The sequence below is a fragment of the Chiloscyllium punctatum genome, chromosome 10 (genome assembly GCF_047496795.1).
Source record: "Chiloscyllium punctatum isolate Juve2018m chromosome 10, sChiPun1.3, whole genome shotgun sequence".
NCBI lineage: Eukaryota > Metazoa > Chordata > Chondrichthyes > Orectolobiformes > Hemiscylliidae > Chiloscyllium > Chiloscyllium punctatum.
This window is the reverse complement of record NC_092748.1, coordinates 59331980-59344658: the sequence shown is the minus strand read 5'-3', so window position 1 is coordinate 59344658 and position 12679 is coordinate 59331980. Positions and strand designations below refer to the sequence as shown.

General features: G+C 39.0%; 1 protein-coding gene across 4 annotated transcripts in view; it reads right to left on the bottom strand.

Moving 5' to 3' along the window:
* Positions 1-12679, bottom strand: part of ubr3 (ubiquitin protein ligase E3 component n-recognin 3) — a 356926-nt gene that overhangs the window by 58077 nt on the left and 286170 nt on the right. For all 4 annotated transcript variants that reach the window (XR_011961687.1, XM_072579281.1, XM_072579282.1 and 1 more), the window contains exon 32: positions 1599-1704. Coding sequence is in view for 3 of the 4 variants with exons in the window: in XM_072579281.1 (XP_072435382.1) it covers positions 1599-1704 (106 nt within the window). In the remaining variant the exon portion in view is untranslated. The remainder of the gene's footprint in view (positions 1-1598; positions 1705-12679) is intronic.

Genomic DNA, 12679 nt, shown 5'->3' with positions numbered 1-12679 from the left:
CTCAACTGTAATCTTCAGCATCTGCACTGCTCACCTTCTTCCAGATAAAGGAAGTATTTAATCCTTCACTTGGTTTGGCTTTATCTTGTTCATAGTTCTTTACCAATTTCAAACAATACATTTACTGTAATTTAGTTTGGGGGAGAAAAGGGAGACCCTTTTGATCAGGTAGATAACAGATATAGATAGAACAGAGTGGGGTAGAGATAAGAGAGGCAAGAGCATGGAATTAGGGAAGTGTTAATGAAGGCAAGAGATTGGAGAGGTGAGGGGGAGAGAGTTTTAGAGATAAGAGATGGGAAGTAGTAGCCATACGTATACATAAGAGACGGATAAATGTCTAACTATATTCTGAGTTACCATGGTTAATGGCATGGGAGATTGACTGGTCATTTATTAGATTTAGGAAGAGAACATGGAAAATATCATGAGGGTTTGCCACTGTAGAAACGCCTTCCCTTGGTGTTGAGAAAATTACTATGTGTGCAAACAAGAAAATCTAAAACAGTGGATCAGAGTCCTTTTCGGTGAGCTCACTCTGATTTTAAACCACATCATGGCTGTCACCACCCACGCGCTGGATATTGGTGTTGTGACCCCCCTTCTTCTGGATGTTCGAGGAGCAGGAGAAGGTGAGTGTCATGGGTCGGGGGTGCAGGGAATGGTTACTTTCTCCTGGGGCAGACCGGCAGACAATAGGAGTGGTACGGTGGCTCAGTGATTAGCACCGTTGCCTCACGGCGCCAGGTACCCAGGTTCGATTCCAGCCTCTGGCGTCTGTCTGTGTGGAGTTTGCACATTCTCCCCATGTCTATGTGGGTTTCCTCCGGGTGCTCGGGTTTCCTTCCACAGTCCAAAGATGTACAGGTTAAGGTGGATTGGCCATGCAAAATCGCCCATCATGTTCAGGGATGTGTAGGTTAGAGTGGATTGGCCATGCTAAATCGCCCTATCGTGTTCAGGGATGTGCAGGTCAGAGTGGATTGGCCATGCTTAATTACCCGTAGGGTTCAGAGATGTGTCGGTTAGGGTGGACTGGCCATGCTAAATTACACATTGTGCTCAGGGATGTGCAGGTTAGGGTGGATTGGCCATGCTAAACCATCCATAGTTCTGGATTAGTGGTGCTGGAAGAGCACAGCAGTTCAGGCAGCATCCAAGAAGCTACTTGGATGCTGCCTGAACTGCTGTGCTCTTCCAGCACCACTAATCCAGAATCTGTTTTCCAGCATCTGCAGTCATTGTTTTTACCTCATTGAAACTACCCATAGTGTCCAGGGATGTGCAGCTTAGGGTGGATTAGCCATGCTACATCGTCCCATAGTGTCCATGGATGTGTAGGTTAGGTGCATTAATCAAGGGAAAATTTAGGGTAGGGGATTAGGTCTGGGTGGGTACTCTTCAGAGGGTAAGTGTGGACTTGTTGGGCTGACGGGTCTGTTTCCACACTGGAGGGATTCTACGAATCTCTCGTCAGAATACGCTTCCAACTATGATGCCGTTGAACAAAACTGTGCAGAGAAACACCTTGAGGAATTAATCTGTTTATTTTGTTGTAACTGTGCAAAATAGAAGAAAATTGTAAATTTAGGACTTACCCATAATCCATAACCTGTGTCAGTCGTGTAAGTCGTGTCCAGGGATTAAAAGCCGAATCAATTCTAAAAAGGCGCATGTGCATGGCTAACACATGCAACAACTGATCTAAAATGCAAAAAAGAATTATTAGTGCTATGACACAATATTCTACGATCCAACATTCTACATATTCTCAAAGAAGGAATTATTTTTTATTATGCAAAAGTTTTATTTATGTACAAAGTCCTTTCAATTAGCAGATAAACATCAATTTGTGAGGATATTCTGTATTTACTGTTTCATTACTATTGGTTGCAGTAATAGTTTTCCAATTGTATTTAGTGAGTATAAATCTTATCATTAAACAAACTTACACAAATTAATCTGAGTCATACAGGTCTACAGCACTGAAAAAGACTATTCGGACCATTGAGACTGTGCCAGTTCAAACAACCTCCAAATTCTTCCAATTCCATTTTCCAGCACTACTTGGCCCAGGGAAAATGGAAAATGTCATCAGGGTTTTCTACTGTAGAAACGTCTTCCCTTAGTATTAAGAAAATTACTGTATATGCAGTCATGAAAATCTAAAACTGGTTAGAATTAATGCTATACCAACTATGATGCTGTGAGACAAAACTGTAGAGAAACAAGTGCACATCAAAAGTGTACATCTAAATATTTCTTAAATGTTTCTGCCTCTGCTAACCCTCACAGGAAGTGAGTTTCAGATTCTCCTCAACTTCTGGGTGAAAAATATTTTCCTTATTTCTCCCCTAGACCTCCTATTCTTTACCTTAAATCTATGCACCCGATCATTGATCCCTCCACCAAGGAGGTAAGTTTGTTCCTGTGTCCGCCCCTCATAATTTTATACATCTCAATCATGTACCCCTTTAGTTTCCTCTGCTCCTTGGACAACCTGTCTATTCAATCCCTCTTCATAACTGAAACTCTCCAGCCCAGCCTAGTGAATCTCCTCTGCACCCTCTTCAGTGCAATCATACTTGGTATAATGTGGATTCCAGAACTGTACACAATAGTTGTGGCCTAACAAACGTTTTATACAGTTTCAGCATTTCTCCCCTTAAGTCCGATGCCTCATCTAAGAAAGGCAAGTATCCCATGTGCCTTCTTAACCACTTGATCTACCTGTTCACTACCTGAAGAGATCGGTGGACATGCATACCAACATCCTCCCTGAGTGTTTCTCAGGGTCCAACCATAAATCATGTATGATGGACAGGACAAATCAGGCAAGGCAAAGTGCATCATCTCACACTTATGCAGATAGAATTCCATTTACCACTGATCAGTCTATCTCCATCTTCATGTAATCTAAGGCTATTCTCTAAATTATTTATCACCCTACCAATCTTCATATCATTCACAAACTTAGTGAACAACCCTCCCACATTCAATTTGTCAATTTTTTATATTTGCTACAAACAACAGCCCTAATATTGATCTCTGCGTCTCCAGAGGAGAGTGAGTTTCCAGTCACAAAAACACCCCTCAACCATCACCTTCTGCCTCGTATCAGTCAGCCAATCCTGTATCTAATTTGCCAAATTTCCTTGAACTTCATGTTATCAATCTCTTACATGTGACCTGATCAAAAGCATTGCTGAAGTCCAAGTAGACAACGTTGAATGCATTGCAGTCATCTACAGACTTGGTTACACCATCAATCAAGTTGGTTAGACAAAACCATGCTATTTTTGATTAATCCCTGCCTCTCCAAATGCAAATTAATTCTGTCCCGCAGAATCGCTTCCAATAGTTTCCACACTATTAAAATTAGATTGACTAATCTGTAGTTTCCTGACTTATTGCTTGCTCCCATCTCGAATAATAGTAGCACATTAGTTATCTTCCAGTTCTCTGACACCTCTCCTGTGGCCAAGGAGGAATTGAAAATTATTGTTAATGCCCATGTTATTTCTTCCCTTGGCTCATTCAACAGCCTGGGATGAATTTCATCTGGCCCTGGAGGTTTATCTACTTTTAAGCCTGTCAAACCATTTGGAAACTCCTCTCTGTCTATGCTAACTACTTTTAAGTTTACTTATTTAAATTGAACAAAATCAGTACAGTCTACTAGTTAAAATTTGTACAAACGGAGGAGACCTATCCCAATTGAAATCCGAAAAGCAGATATTACATTTATAGGACAGGACATAGCATTGCACAGACATAAGTTAGCAACTGCAAATTGTTGCAACAGTAGAGGGAAATAATTTGCAACTAAAGATTAAGTAGTGTTTCACATAATACATAAAATACTTTATTGGCTTTCACGTTCTATTGCATGTTATTCAAATGTAAACATAAAGTGGTTGTATTGTAAAGTATTAAGATGGATTCAAAGGGTAAGTGAACAATGCAAAATCTGATTTGAACATCTGATCACGTAATTCACAATTGTATTTTAAGTCAATACCATAATTAGTTGATAGCCATATCAGGAATTTGCACTAAGGGCATCTCAATCAGCTGCCAAATCTTAGACAGAAACTTCAGGGATGGGTAAACATTACTTCAACCAACTTTCTGAAATTACGACAATCAGTTGAGAAAATCGCTGAGCAGAATTCCAGCGTTGTTTCAAAGTATTTCAGCTCTTTATTATCCAATTCAAAAGTGTTGTATGCAATCTTCATGAACTAAAGTCATCAAACTTAAAAATGTTCTTTTATTTTATGTGAATACAATAGTTTAAACAAGAGATGAAACATCCCCTGTAACCCTTACTTTGCTAATGGAGTAACCGGTACAACACACTGTTGCACATTTCTTTGACAGATGTATTTGGAAGATACAGAAGTAGTACGTAGCATCAGGTTGGTTGAATCTCTGTCCACTGCAGCAACATCTATGCTACTCAGATGTTTCAAGCCAATTTTGTTTTTCATTTTTCTGTCTGTTCATGGGATGTGGGTATTTATTTGTCCATTCCTAATTACTCTGAAGCAGATTGTTGGTGGTGAGCTGCCTTCTTTAACTGCTGCAGTCCTTCGGATGTCAGAACACCCAAAGGGCTGTTAGGAAGTGGTTCTAGGGCATTGACCTAGTGGTAGTGAAGACACAGTGATATACTTCCAAGTGTGGCTTGGAGATGGTATTCCCATGCAACAATGCATCTTTGCCAGTATCTTCTAAACCCATAACCAGTTCCATCTTTAAGAGCAACAGATACTTGCAACACCCTCCAAGTTCCCCTCCAAGCCACATTCAATCCCTTAGATTGAAAGGGCCCAAAAATATTCACAGTATTCCAGCTAGTTGACTGGTTTGACTGGTATTCTTGCTGGTACAACAACTGCCTTGTATACTTTTTTAGCAAGCTTTATTTTTAAGAGTCCCTCCTTTGAACTCCCTCCCTTATGGAATTTTGGTCTATCTACAGAACATGGACTGTAGCAATTCAGAGGTAGTTCACCATCACCCACTCAAGGACAACTGGAGATGGACAATCAATGCTAGTCCTCATCCCATGATTGAATTTAAAAAAATCTGTGGTCCTTGTACTTCTGAGTTGTACAGGCCGACAAGACAATCAGGTGTAGGAAAAGAAGTAGACCATTCAGGCAATCATGTCTTCTCCTCTATTCAATGAGATCATGACTCGTTTGGTAAGCCTCAACTCCTCATGTCTTTTTTCTCATAACCCTTGACAAGAAATGCAAGAACTAGGAGCAAGAGTAGGCAATTTATCCCCTTGAGCCTGCACTACCATTCAATGTGATCATAGTTGACCACATCCTGGCCTCAACTCCACTTTCCTGCCCACTCTCCTGTTAAAATTAAAATTTACCTATCCTTCTTAAATTTATTCAATGTCCCAGCATCCACTATACTCTGTGACAGTGAATTTCAACAGTTTCACGACTTTGACAGAAGTATTTAAATCTGCTACCTCTCACCTAAAACCATTACCTTACTGACTCAAAATCTGATTCTCAGTCATGAATATATTTAATGACCCAGCGTGGGCAGCCCTTACTGGTAAAGAATTCCATAGATTAACTACCGTCAGCACATTAACAATAAATTTTTCCTCTTTTCAGTCCTAAATGGGTGATGTCTTATTCTGATATTATGCCCTCTGGTCCTAGACTCTCCCACTAGATTCTTTCAACATCTACCCTAAGAATCTTAAATGCTTCAATAAGATCCCCTCTCATTCCTCTAAACTTCAAGGAGTATGGGCCCAACCTACTCAACCATCCCTCATAAGAAAGTCCTTCCAGACCCAGGATAAACCTAGTGAACCTTCTCTGGACTGCCACTAATGACAGTTTATTTTTTCTTGGATAAAAGGGCCCAAAAGTTTTCTCAGCATTCCATTTGTTGTTTGACTACTGCCCTGTATAGTTTTAGCAAGACCTCCCTATTTTTACTTTATTCTCTTTGAAATAAAGGACAACAGTCCATTTCCCTGCCCTATTACCTGCTGAATGTGAGCACTGCCTGGCCTGCTATGTTTTTCCAGCAAAGCTTTTCTCAACTAGCTTTAATGTTATTTAATTCCTTCAACCCCACAGGAAACATGTTCCCTAAACTGACCTAAGTTAATGCCACAGCTTTCAACACCTTGGTTAGGTAATCCATCAACCATTTAAATAAAATAAAGTTTATGATCAAAGTACTCATAATTTAACTCCTTAAGCTTAATATTAATGCAATACAAATCTGATGTAGGAAAGGTCGATGAACTTAGAGCATTGATCAGCGTGTGAGAATATGATATTGTTGCAATTGCCGTGAGTTGGCTGAAGAAAGGAGGGGGTTCAGTATAGTGACCCTTGCTGTTGGTTATTTCCATTAATGACTTGGATGTGCACGTAGAATATATATGTGAGTATATAATTAGTAAATCTGCAGATGAAACGAAAATTGCTGGTGTTGTTGATTGTGAGGAGGGGGGTCTCGGGCAACAATCAGATAGGACCAGCTGTTAAGTTATGGCAAATGGAACTTAATCATGTTAAGTGCAAGGTGATGTATTTTAGGAGATCTAATAAGGGAAGGACATACACAATGAATGGAAAGTCCCTCGAGAGTACTGAGGAACAAAGAGACCTCCGGTGTATAGGCCCATAGATCCCTGAAAGTGTCAGCACAGGTAAACAAGATGATGAAGTGAGGATGTGGGATATTGGATTTAATTAGCCAGGGAATAGAACATCGAGCAAGGAAGTCTTGTTACAACTTTGTAAAATGTTTGTTAGGCCACAGATGGAATACTATGCCTCGTTCAGGTTGCCACTCCATTAGAGGGACATGACTGCACTGAAACATTGCAGAGGAGATTCATCAGGATATTGCCTTGGATGAAAAGTCTCAGTTATGAGGAGAGACTGGATGGGCTCAGTTGTCTTCCTTGGAGCAGAGGAGGGTTGTGGGAGGAATCTGATTCCGATTTACAAAATTATGAGGGGTATAGAAAGAGTAGATCATGAGAATCTCTTCTCCATGGCAGGTGTGTCTAATAAGAGGGAGGGCATAGGTTTAAGGTGAGGAACAAATAGTTTACAGGAGATCTGAGAAAGATTATTTTCACGCAGATGTTGGTAGAAATATGGAACATTCTGCCTGAGAGGTGGTGGAGCCAGATACTTTCAATATTTAAGAAGCATGGTATTGAGTACTTGAAATGATAGGGCATGGTAGGTTTTAGAACAAGCGCAGGTAAATGGGATTAGTGTCGTTTGATGTTTGTTGGGTGACATAGCCATGGCGGCCTGAAGGGCCTTTTTCTATTCTGTATAACTCTGAGATCTATCTTGCCTGACAGTGTACTGTAGAAGAGCTACAACAGATTTAATCTATTATTACATTATACATTTGACTCTCATGATCACGTCAAGTAGGGGTTTCAGAACAGTCATAGTTAAGGATAGACAACGTATAAGTAAGTCAGGATGTGTGCACAATCTTGTAACTTGGCTTTAGTATTAGATCTTGTGAAACTATCTAGTTTAATCGAGCCAAGTTTAATGAATTACGACAATTTATCCTATTGGGTACAATGCAGCCACAGCCAACAAAGTATGTCCATGATATCTTGTTTCTTGAATTTTGATTATCATCACAATCCATCCCACTGCTCACAATCTTTTTTTATAATACTATTAGAGGTCAGGAAATAAATCACTCACTGAAGATGTCCTCCCTTTTCAACTTAGACAACGTGACTGGTTGAGTTCAACCCTCAGAATATTTATTGATGTTGAGGACACAATAATAGTGCTGCCTTGAAGCAAGCAGAAGGTGATTTGATTGTTTCTCATGAGAATGGCAATGACCTGGCAATCACCTGTGATGCAAAATTATCTATCACCCAATATACAGGTTGCGGTCCGGCAGGGGTAACATTCAGCATTGCAAAAGGATCAAAACAGAGCACAATCTTTAGCAACCAGCCCCAATGAGAAAATCATTGATCAAACAGCTGAAAATGACTGGGCTAAGGATACTGCTGGGAAACGCCTGCTGCAGCAATCGATTTCAGATGCACATTTTCCTCTTTAGGTGCTGGGGTTCCTTGAAGTCACTTTCTAGCCAAATACTGCCTATGTGTCGTAATGCATTTACACTTAAATCAAGTGTGAGAGTAGTTGAAAGCTCTGGTGAATTTGGAACCAAACATTAACAAGCAGGTTTTTGTTTGATGGCTAAACCCTTCAGAACATAGGCTGCTCAATCAATTATGGCATTATTATACACATGCTGTTTGTTTCAGTGCCTTCTCAGAATACTTCACCAATTTAAGAATAAATGATTGGCCAGTTGAATGGTAGAACTCAGAAGGTTTCCTTTGCCATGAATTGCCAGTTGAAACACATCTAGTCAAGTTTTGGTTGCATAGCTGTTCCTTTACCCAGTTATTGCACAAAAAACAGCACAAAGTATACCAAATTTATTTTGGGACAATGTTACAAATTTTGTCAGTTATAGTCCAGAAAGTAAAGTAATCCTTACTACTGCTATGAGTACAATTTTGCTAAAGAGGGTAGTGCTTTTTAAATGTTCAATGATCACCTATTTGAAATTGATAAATGTCAACAAGAGTTCTGGAACATTTTGAATTGAAAAGTCATTCTGAAAACCTTAGAGACGGAAAGAGTCAATTTTATAATTTCACAAGGCACTGGTCAGATTTGAGAGAAAAATCAATTTGAAAATTCCAAAGAATGGTATGCAAGAGAAAGACATTTGGGAGCAGGAGTCAACACAGATTAACATTGACTCACATCAAAAAGAAAAACAATCACTGCATATATTTTAATGATTTTATTTAACAAAGGACTAGCTTAGTTCTTAGAATTTCAACCTGCATTATTTAGCCCATTGCAAAAGTTCAAGATAGATAGTTAGAAGGTCAGAAATTTTCCCTAGGGAGTTGTACCCAAAATTTCAGAGCATTAAGATTGTAAATGAAGTTGTGGGGGCACAAGAATGAGGGAGGCTAGGAAGGCTGGTGACAGCCTTGGGAAGTGGCCTGACTGAAGCCCTACTTATTCCCAATAAAGAAGTCCTCCTCTTGAACTTATGCATGCAATTCATTTTAATTTTTGTATTTTTAAAGTCCAAGGAATGCTGTGGGAAAGGTCAGAGAGACACTATGGCACAGGAAAAAGTCATTCATCCCATCCAGTCAATCCCACTTCATTTTGGTTCTCACAGCCTTTAAAGTTTATTCCTTTCAAGTGCCCATCCAACTTCTTTTTGCATCATTCTGCACCCTTATTATTTTCACTCACTGTGTTAAAAACAAATCTTCTTCATATTCCTTGCCTAGTCTTAATATTATTTCTAAGATCAACTACTGGAAAGGCTTTCTTGTCATCTTATCGAAGTTTGTCATAATCGTGTATGTTTCTATCAAATCTTCCCTTAATCTACTTGGCTCCAAGGAGAATAATCAGTTTTCCATCAAAACCTCAGGACTAATATCCTGATTTCCTTCAACTGTTCTGCTCAATCTTTGTAGCATCTCAAGAATCTTCACACCTTTCCTAAAGGTGGTAACCAGAACTGGAGACAATGCTCTAATTGAGGCCTAACCAAAGCTTTATAAAGGCTCAGCATAGTTTACTCTGCTTTTGTCCTCAATGCTGTGAAGTCCAGAGATCCCATATTCTTTGCAAGTCAATCTCTTGCTATATGTAAAAACAATGACTGCAGATGCTGGAAACCAGACTCTGGATTACTCTGGCACCTCAAAGCTTGAAGCATGTACACCCAAGGTCCTGCTGTTCCTGCACACTTTTCAGAGTTAAGCCAACAGGTTTATGTTGTATTTCTAAATCCCTTTTGACAAAGTGTTTCACCTCACTTGTGTGTTTTCAAATCATATCATTTTTACAGTTCGTCACACTTCCAACTTTGAAATCCTGAGGAAATGCTGAAATTCTCTATATTCCAAGATCCAGGTCATAGCAAAGAAAAAAATGACCCTAGCACAGAGCCTTCAGGAACATTAAAAGCACTATTTATCATAACTTGCTGCTTTCCACTCTTAAGTCATGTTTTTTTTAATTAATCGTTCAACTCGCCCTTCTATTCTATAAGGCTTAAGTTTTATTAATTTCCTTTTTATGTGGTACGTTGTCAAATGCTTTCTTAAAATCCACGTAGACAACATAAACTACACAAGATTCGGAGATGCCGGTGTTGGACTGGGGTGTAAAAAGTTAAAAATCATACAATACCAGGTTATAGTCCAACAGGTTTAATTGGAAGCACACGAGCTTTCGGAGCGACGCTCCTTCATCAGGTGATTGTGGAGGGCTCGATTGTAACACAGAATTTATAGCAAAAATTTGCAGTGTGATGTAACTGAAATTACACATTGAAAAGTTGATTGTCTGTTAAACCTTTCATCTGTTAGAATACAATGATAGTTTCACTTCTTTCATGTGTAAATCACAAAACCTTTTTTTTAAAGTTGCATTCTTGGGTTAGCTGTTAACAATGGTGATAGCTAGACAATATGTTGAAGGTGTTAGCCCCCTGTGTTCTCTGTCTATGACCTGATGTTTAGATTGATTCTAATCTAAAAAGTGAGATAACAGAGTTTTACATAAATTCATGCAGTTTTTGAGCTCAGAGTTCTACATGAATGTATGTAGTTTTTGAGCAAAGTGCAATGTAACTCTGCAAGTACAAAAGAATTCACCACACAAAATATATGTGCGCATGTGGGTCTTTGTCTGTGTGTGTCTGTCTGTCTGGGATGGGGGTTGTGAGTGTGAGAAAGTGAGTGCAGAGTGTCTTAAGTCTGTGAGGGGGTGCATGTGTGGGATTGTGTGTGTCTATAAGGGTGTGTGTGGGTGTCTGTGTGCGCGTCTGTGTGTACCTGTGTCCCTGTGTATGTGAGAGTGTGTGTGTGTAAGAATATCTGTGTATGTGTGTAGTGCAATGGTGATCACCTGTAATGTGACATGAACCCAAGGTCCTGGTTGAGGCCCACCCTATGGGTACCGAACTTGACTATTAGTCTCTGCTCGGCCACTTTCTTCTGATGCCTGTCCTGAAGTCCACCTTGGAGGATGGTCACCCAAAGGTCCGAAGCTGAATGTCCTGGACCATTTATATCCAGCTCCTTTCCATGAAGCAGTTAAAATAGTACAGGACTATAATGCCTACTGACTCATTTTCTAATTTACTTTTGTTGTCTTTCCCTATTTGTGCATGGATCTCCCTCTCTTTATAAATGTTTGCTTCTAATTTTTGTTTTTTTTAATCTTTCCATCCTAGTTTCAATTCAACTGTAGTTAACAATTAAAAAAGTAGTTGAAATAAAATATAAAACTTGTCACTTCGTCTTGAAATCATTTGGGAAGGAAAGAAAACCCTGCCATAAGACAAAGAGGCTTTTAATTGCATCAGAAAATCCTAATAGAAAATATTGCCTTGAAGCTAGGAACAATAATTCAAAGTACAAACTTCAAATGCAGGCATCTAAAAGAAGCTGAGAACATATCATTATGTTATGTGCAACTGGACATACATAATAGATTGATGCCGAGTTATGGCACCCAAAGTTAGAAATAAATTGCATAATCTTGGATGGTTTTTAAAGGCTCAAATGATGGAAAATGAGACTTTTGGAGGTGAAGAAAGTTGCTATTGATGAAATATTCAATCATTCAAAGACTTTTAAAAAACAATTATTAAACTTGGCAAGCAGATACAGTGAGAATGAAATACTCTGAGAAGGCTGCATCATCAATGGCTAAAAATGAAGTATAACGTTAGATCAAACCTGCAAAGGTTAGTAGTAGATCAGAGTACTGGTCAGATTTTAAGAACTAGAAAAAGGTGACCAAAAACAGGAAGAAAGTATAAGACAGAAAACAGATTGTAAGACTGCCTACAAGTATTTAAAAGGAAAAGAGCAACAAATGCTCTCATCTAGGGAGTGAGCTGGGGATTTGATAATGAATAGCATTCAATACGTATTTTATGTCTGTCTTCACCACAGAAAACAGTGAAAACCTATCCAAAATACTTGAAAAACTTAAGTTAAATGGGAGGTAAGAACTTAAAAATAATGGACTGCAGTAGTTCAAGAAGGTAGCTCACTACCACCTTCTTGAGTGCAACAAGAACAGACAATAAATTGAGGCTTAACCAGTCACATCCACAATAAATAACTATTACCAAGAAAAAGGTGTTGAGAAAACTATTAGGCCTAAAGGTTGATGTTTTCCCAATGCCAGGTGCCCACATCTTAGAGTCTTAAAAAAAGTGATTTGCGTCATGGTAGACAACTGGTTATAATCTTCCAGAACTCCTTAGTCTATGGAAGGATCCCAGCAAATTGGAAAATAGTTAATACACTATCTTTACTCAATAAAGAAGAGAAACAGGACACTATACAGCCCAACATTTGTCATAGGGAAAATGCTAGAAAACAAGATACTTAGAAAAGCTATAATGTGATCAGGCAGTATTAAAGGGAGTCTGTTCTTAAGTCTTATGTTTGCATAATTCTTTACCAGTAATCAATGCCCATGACTGAATTGGCACCATGGAATCATAGCGAAATACAGAGTCAATGTCTTTCAGAAAGAAGGCTTCAAAATGG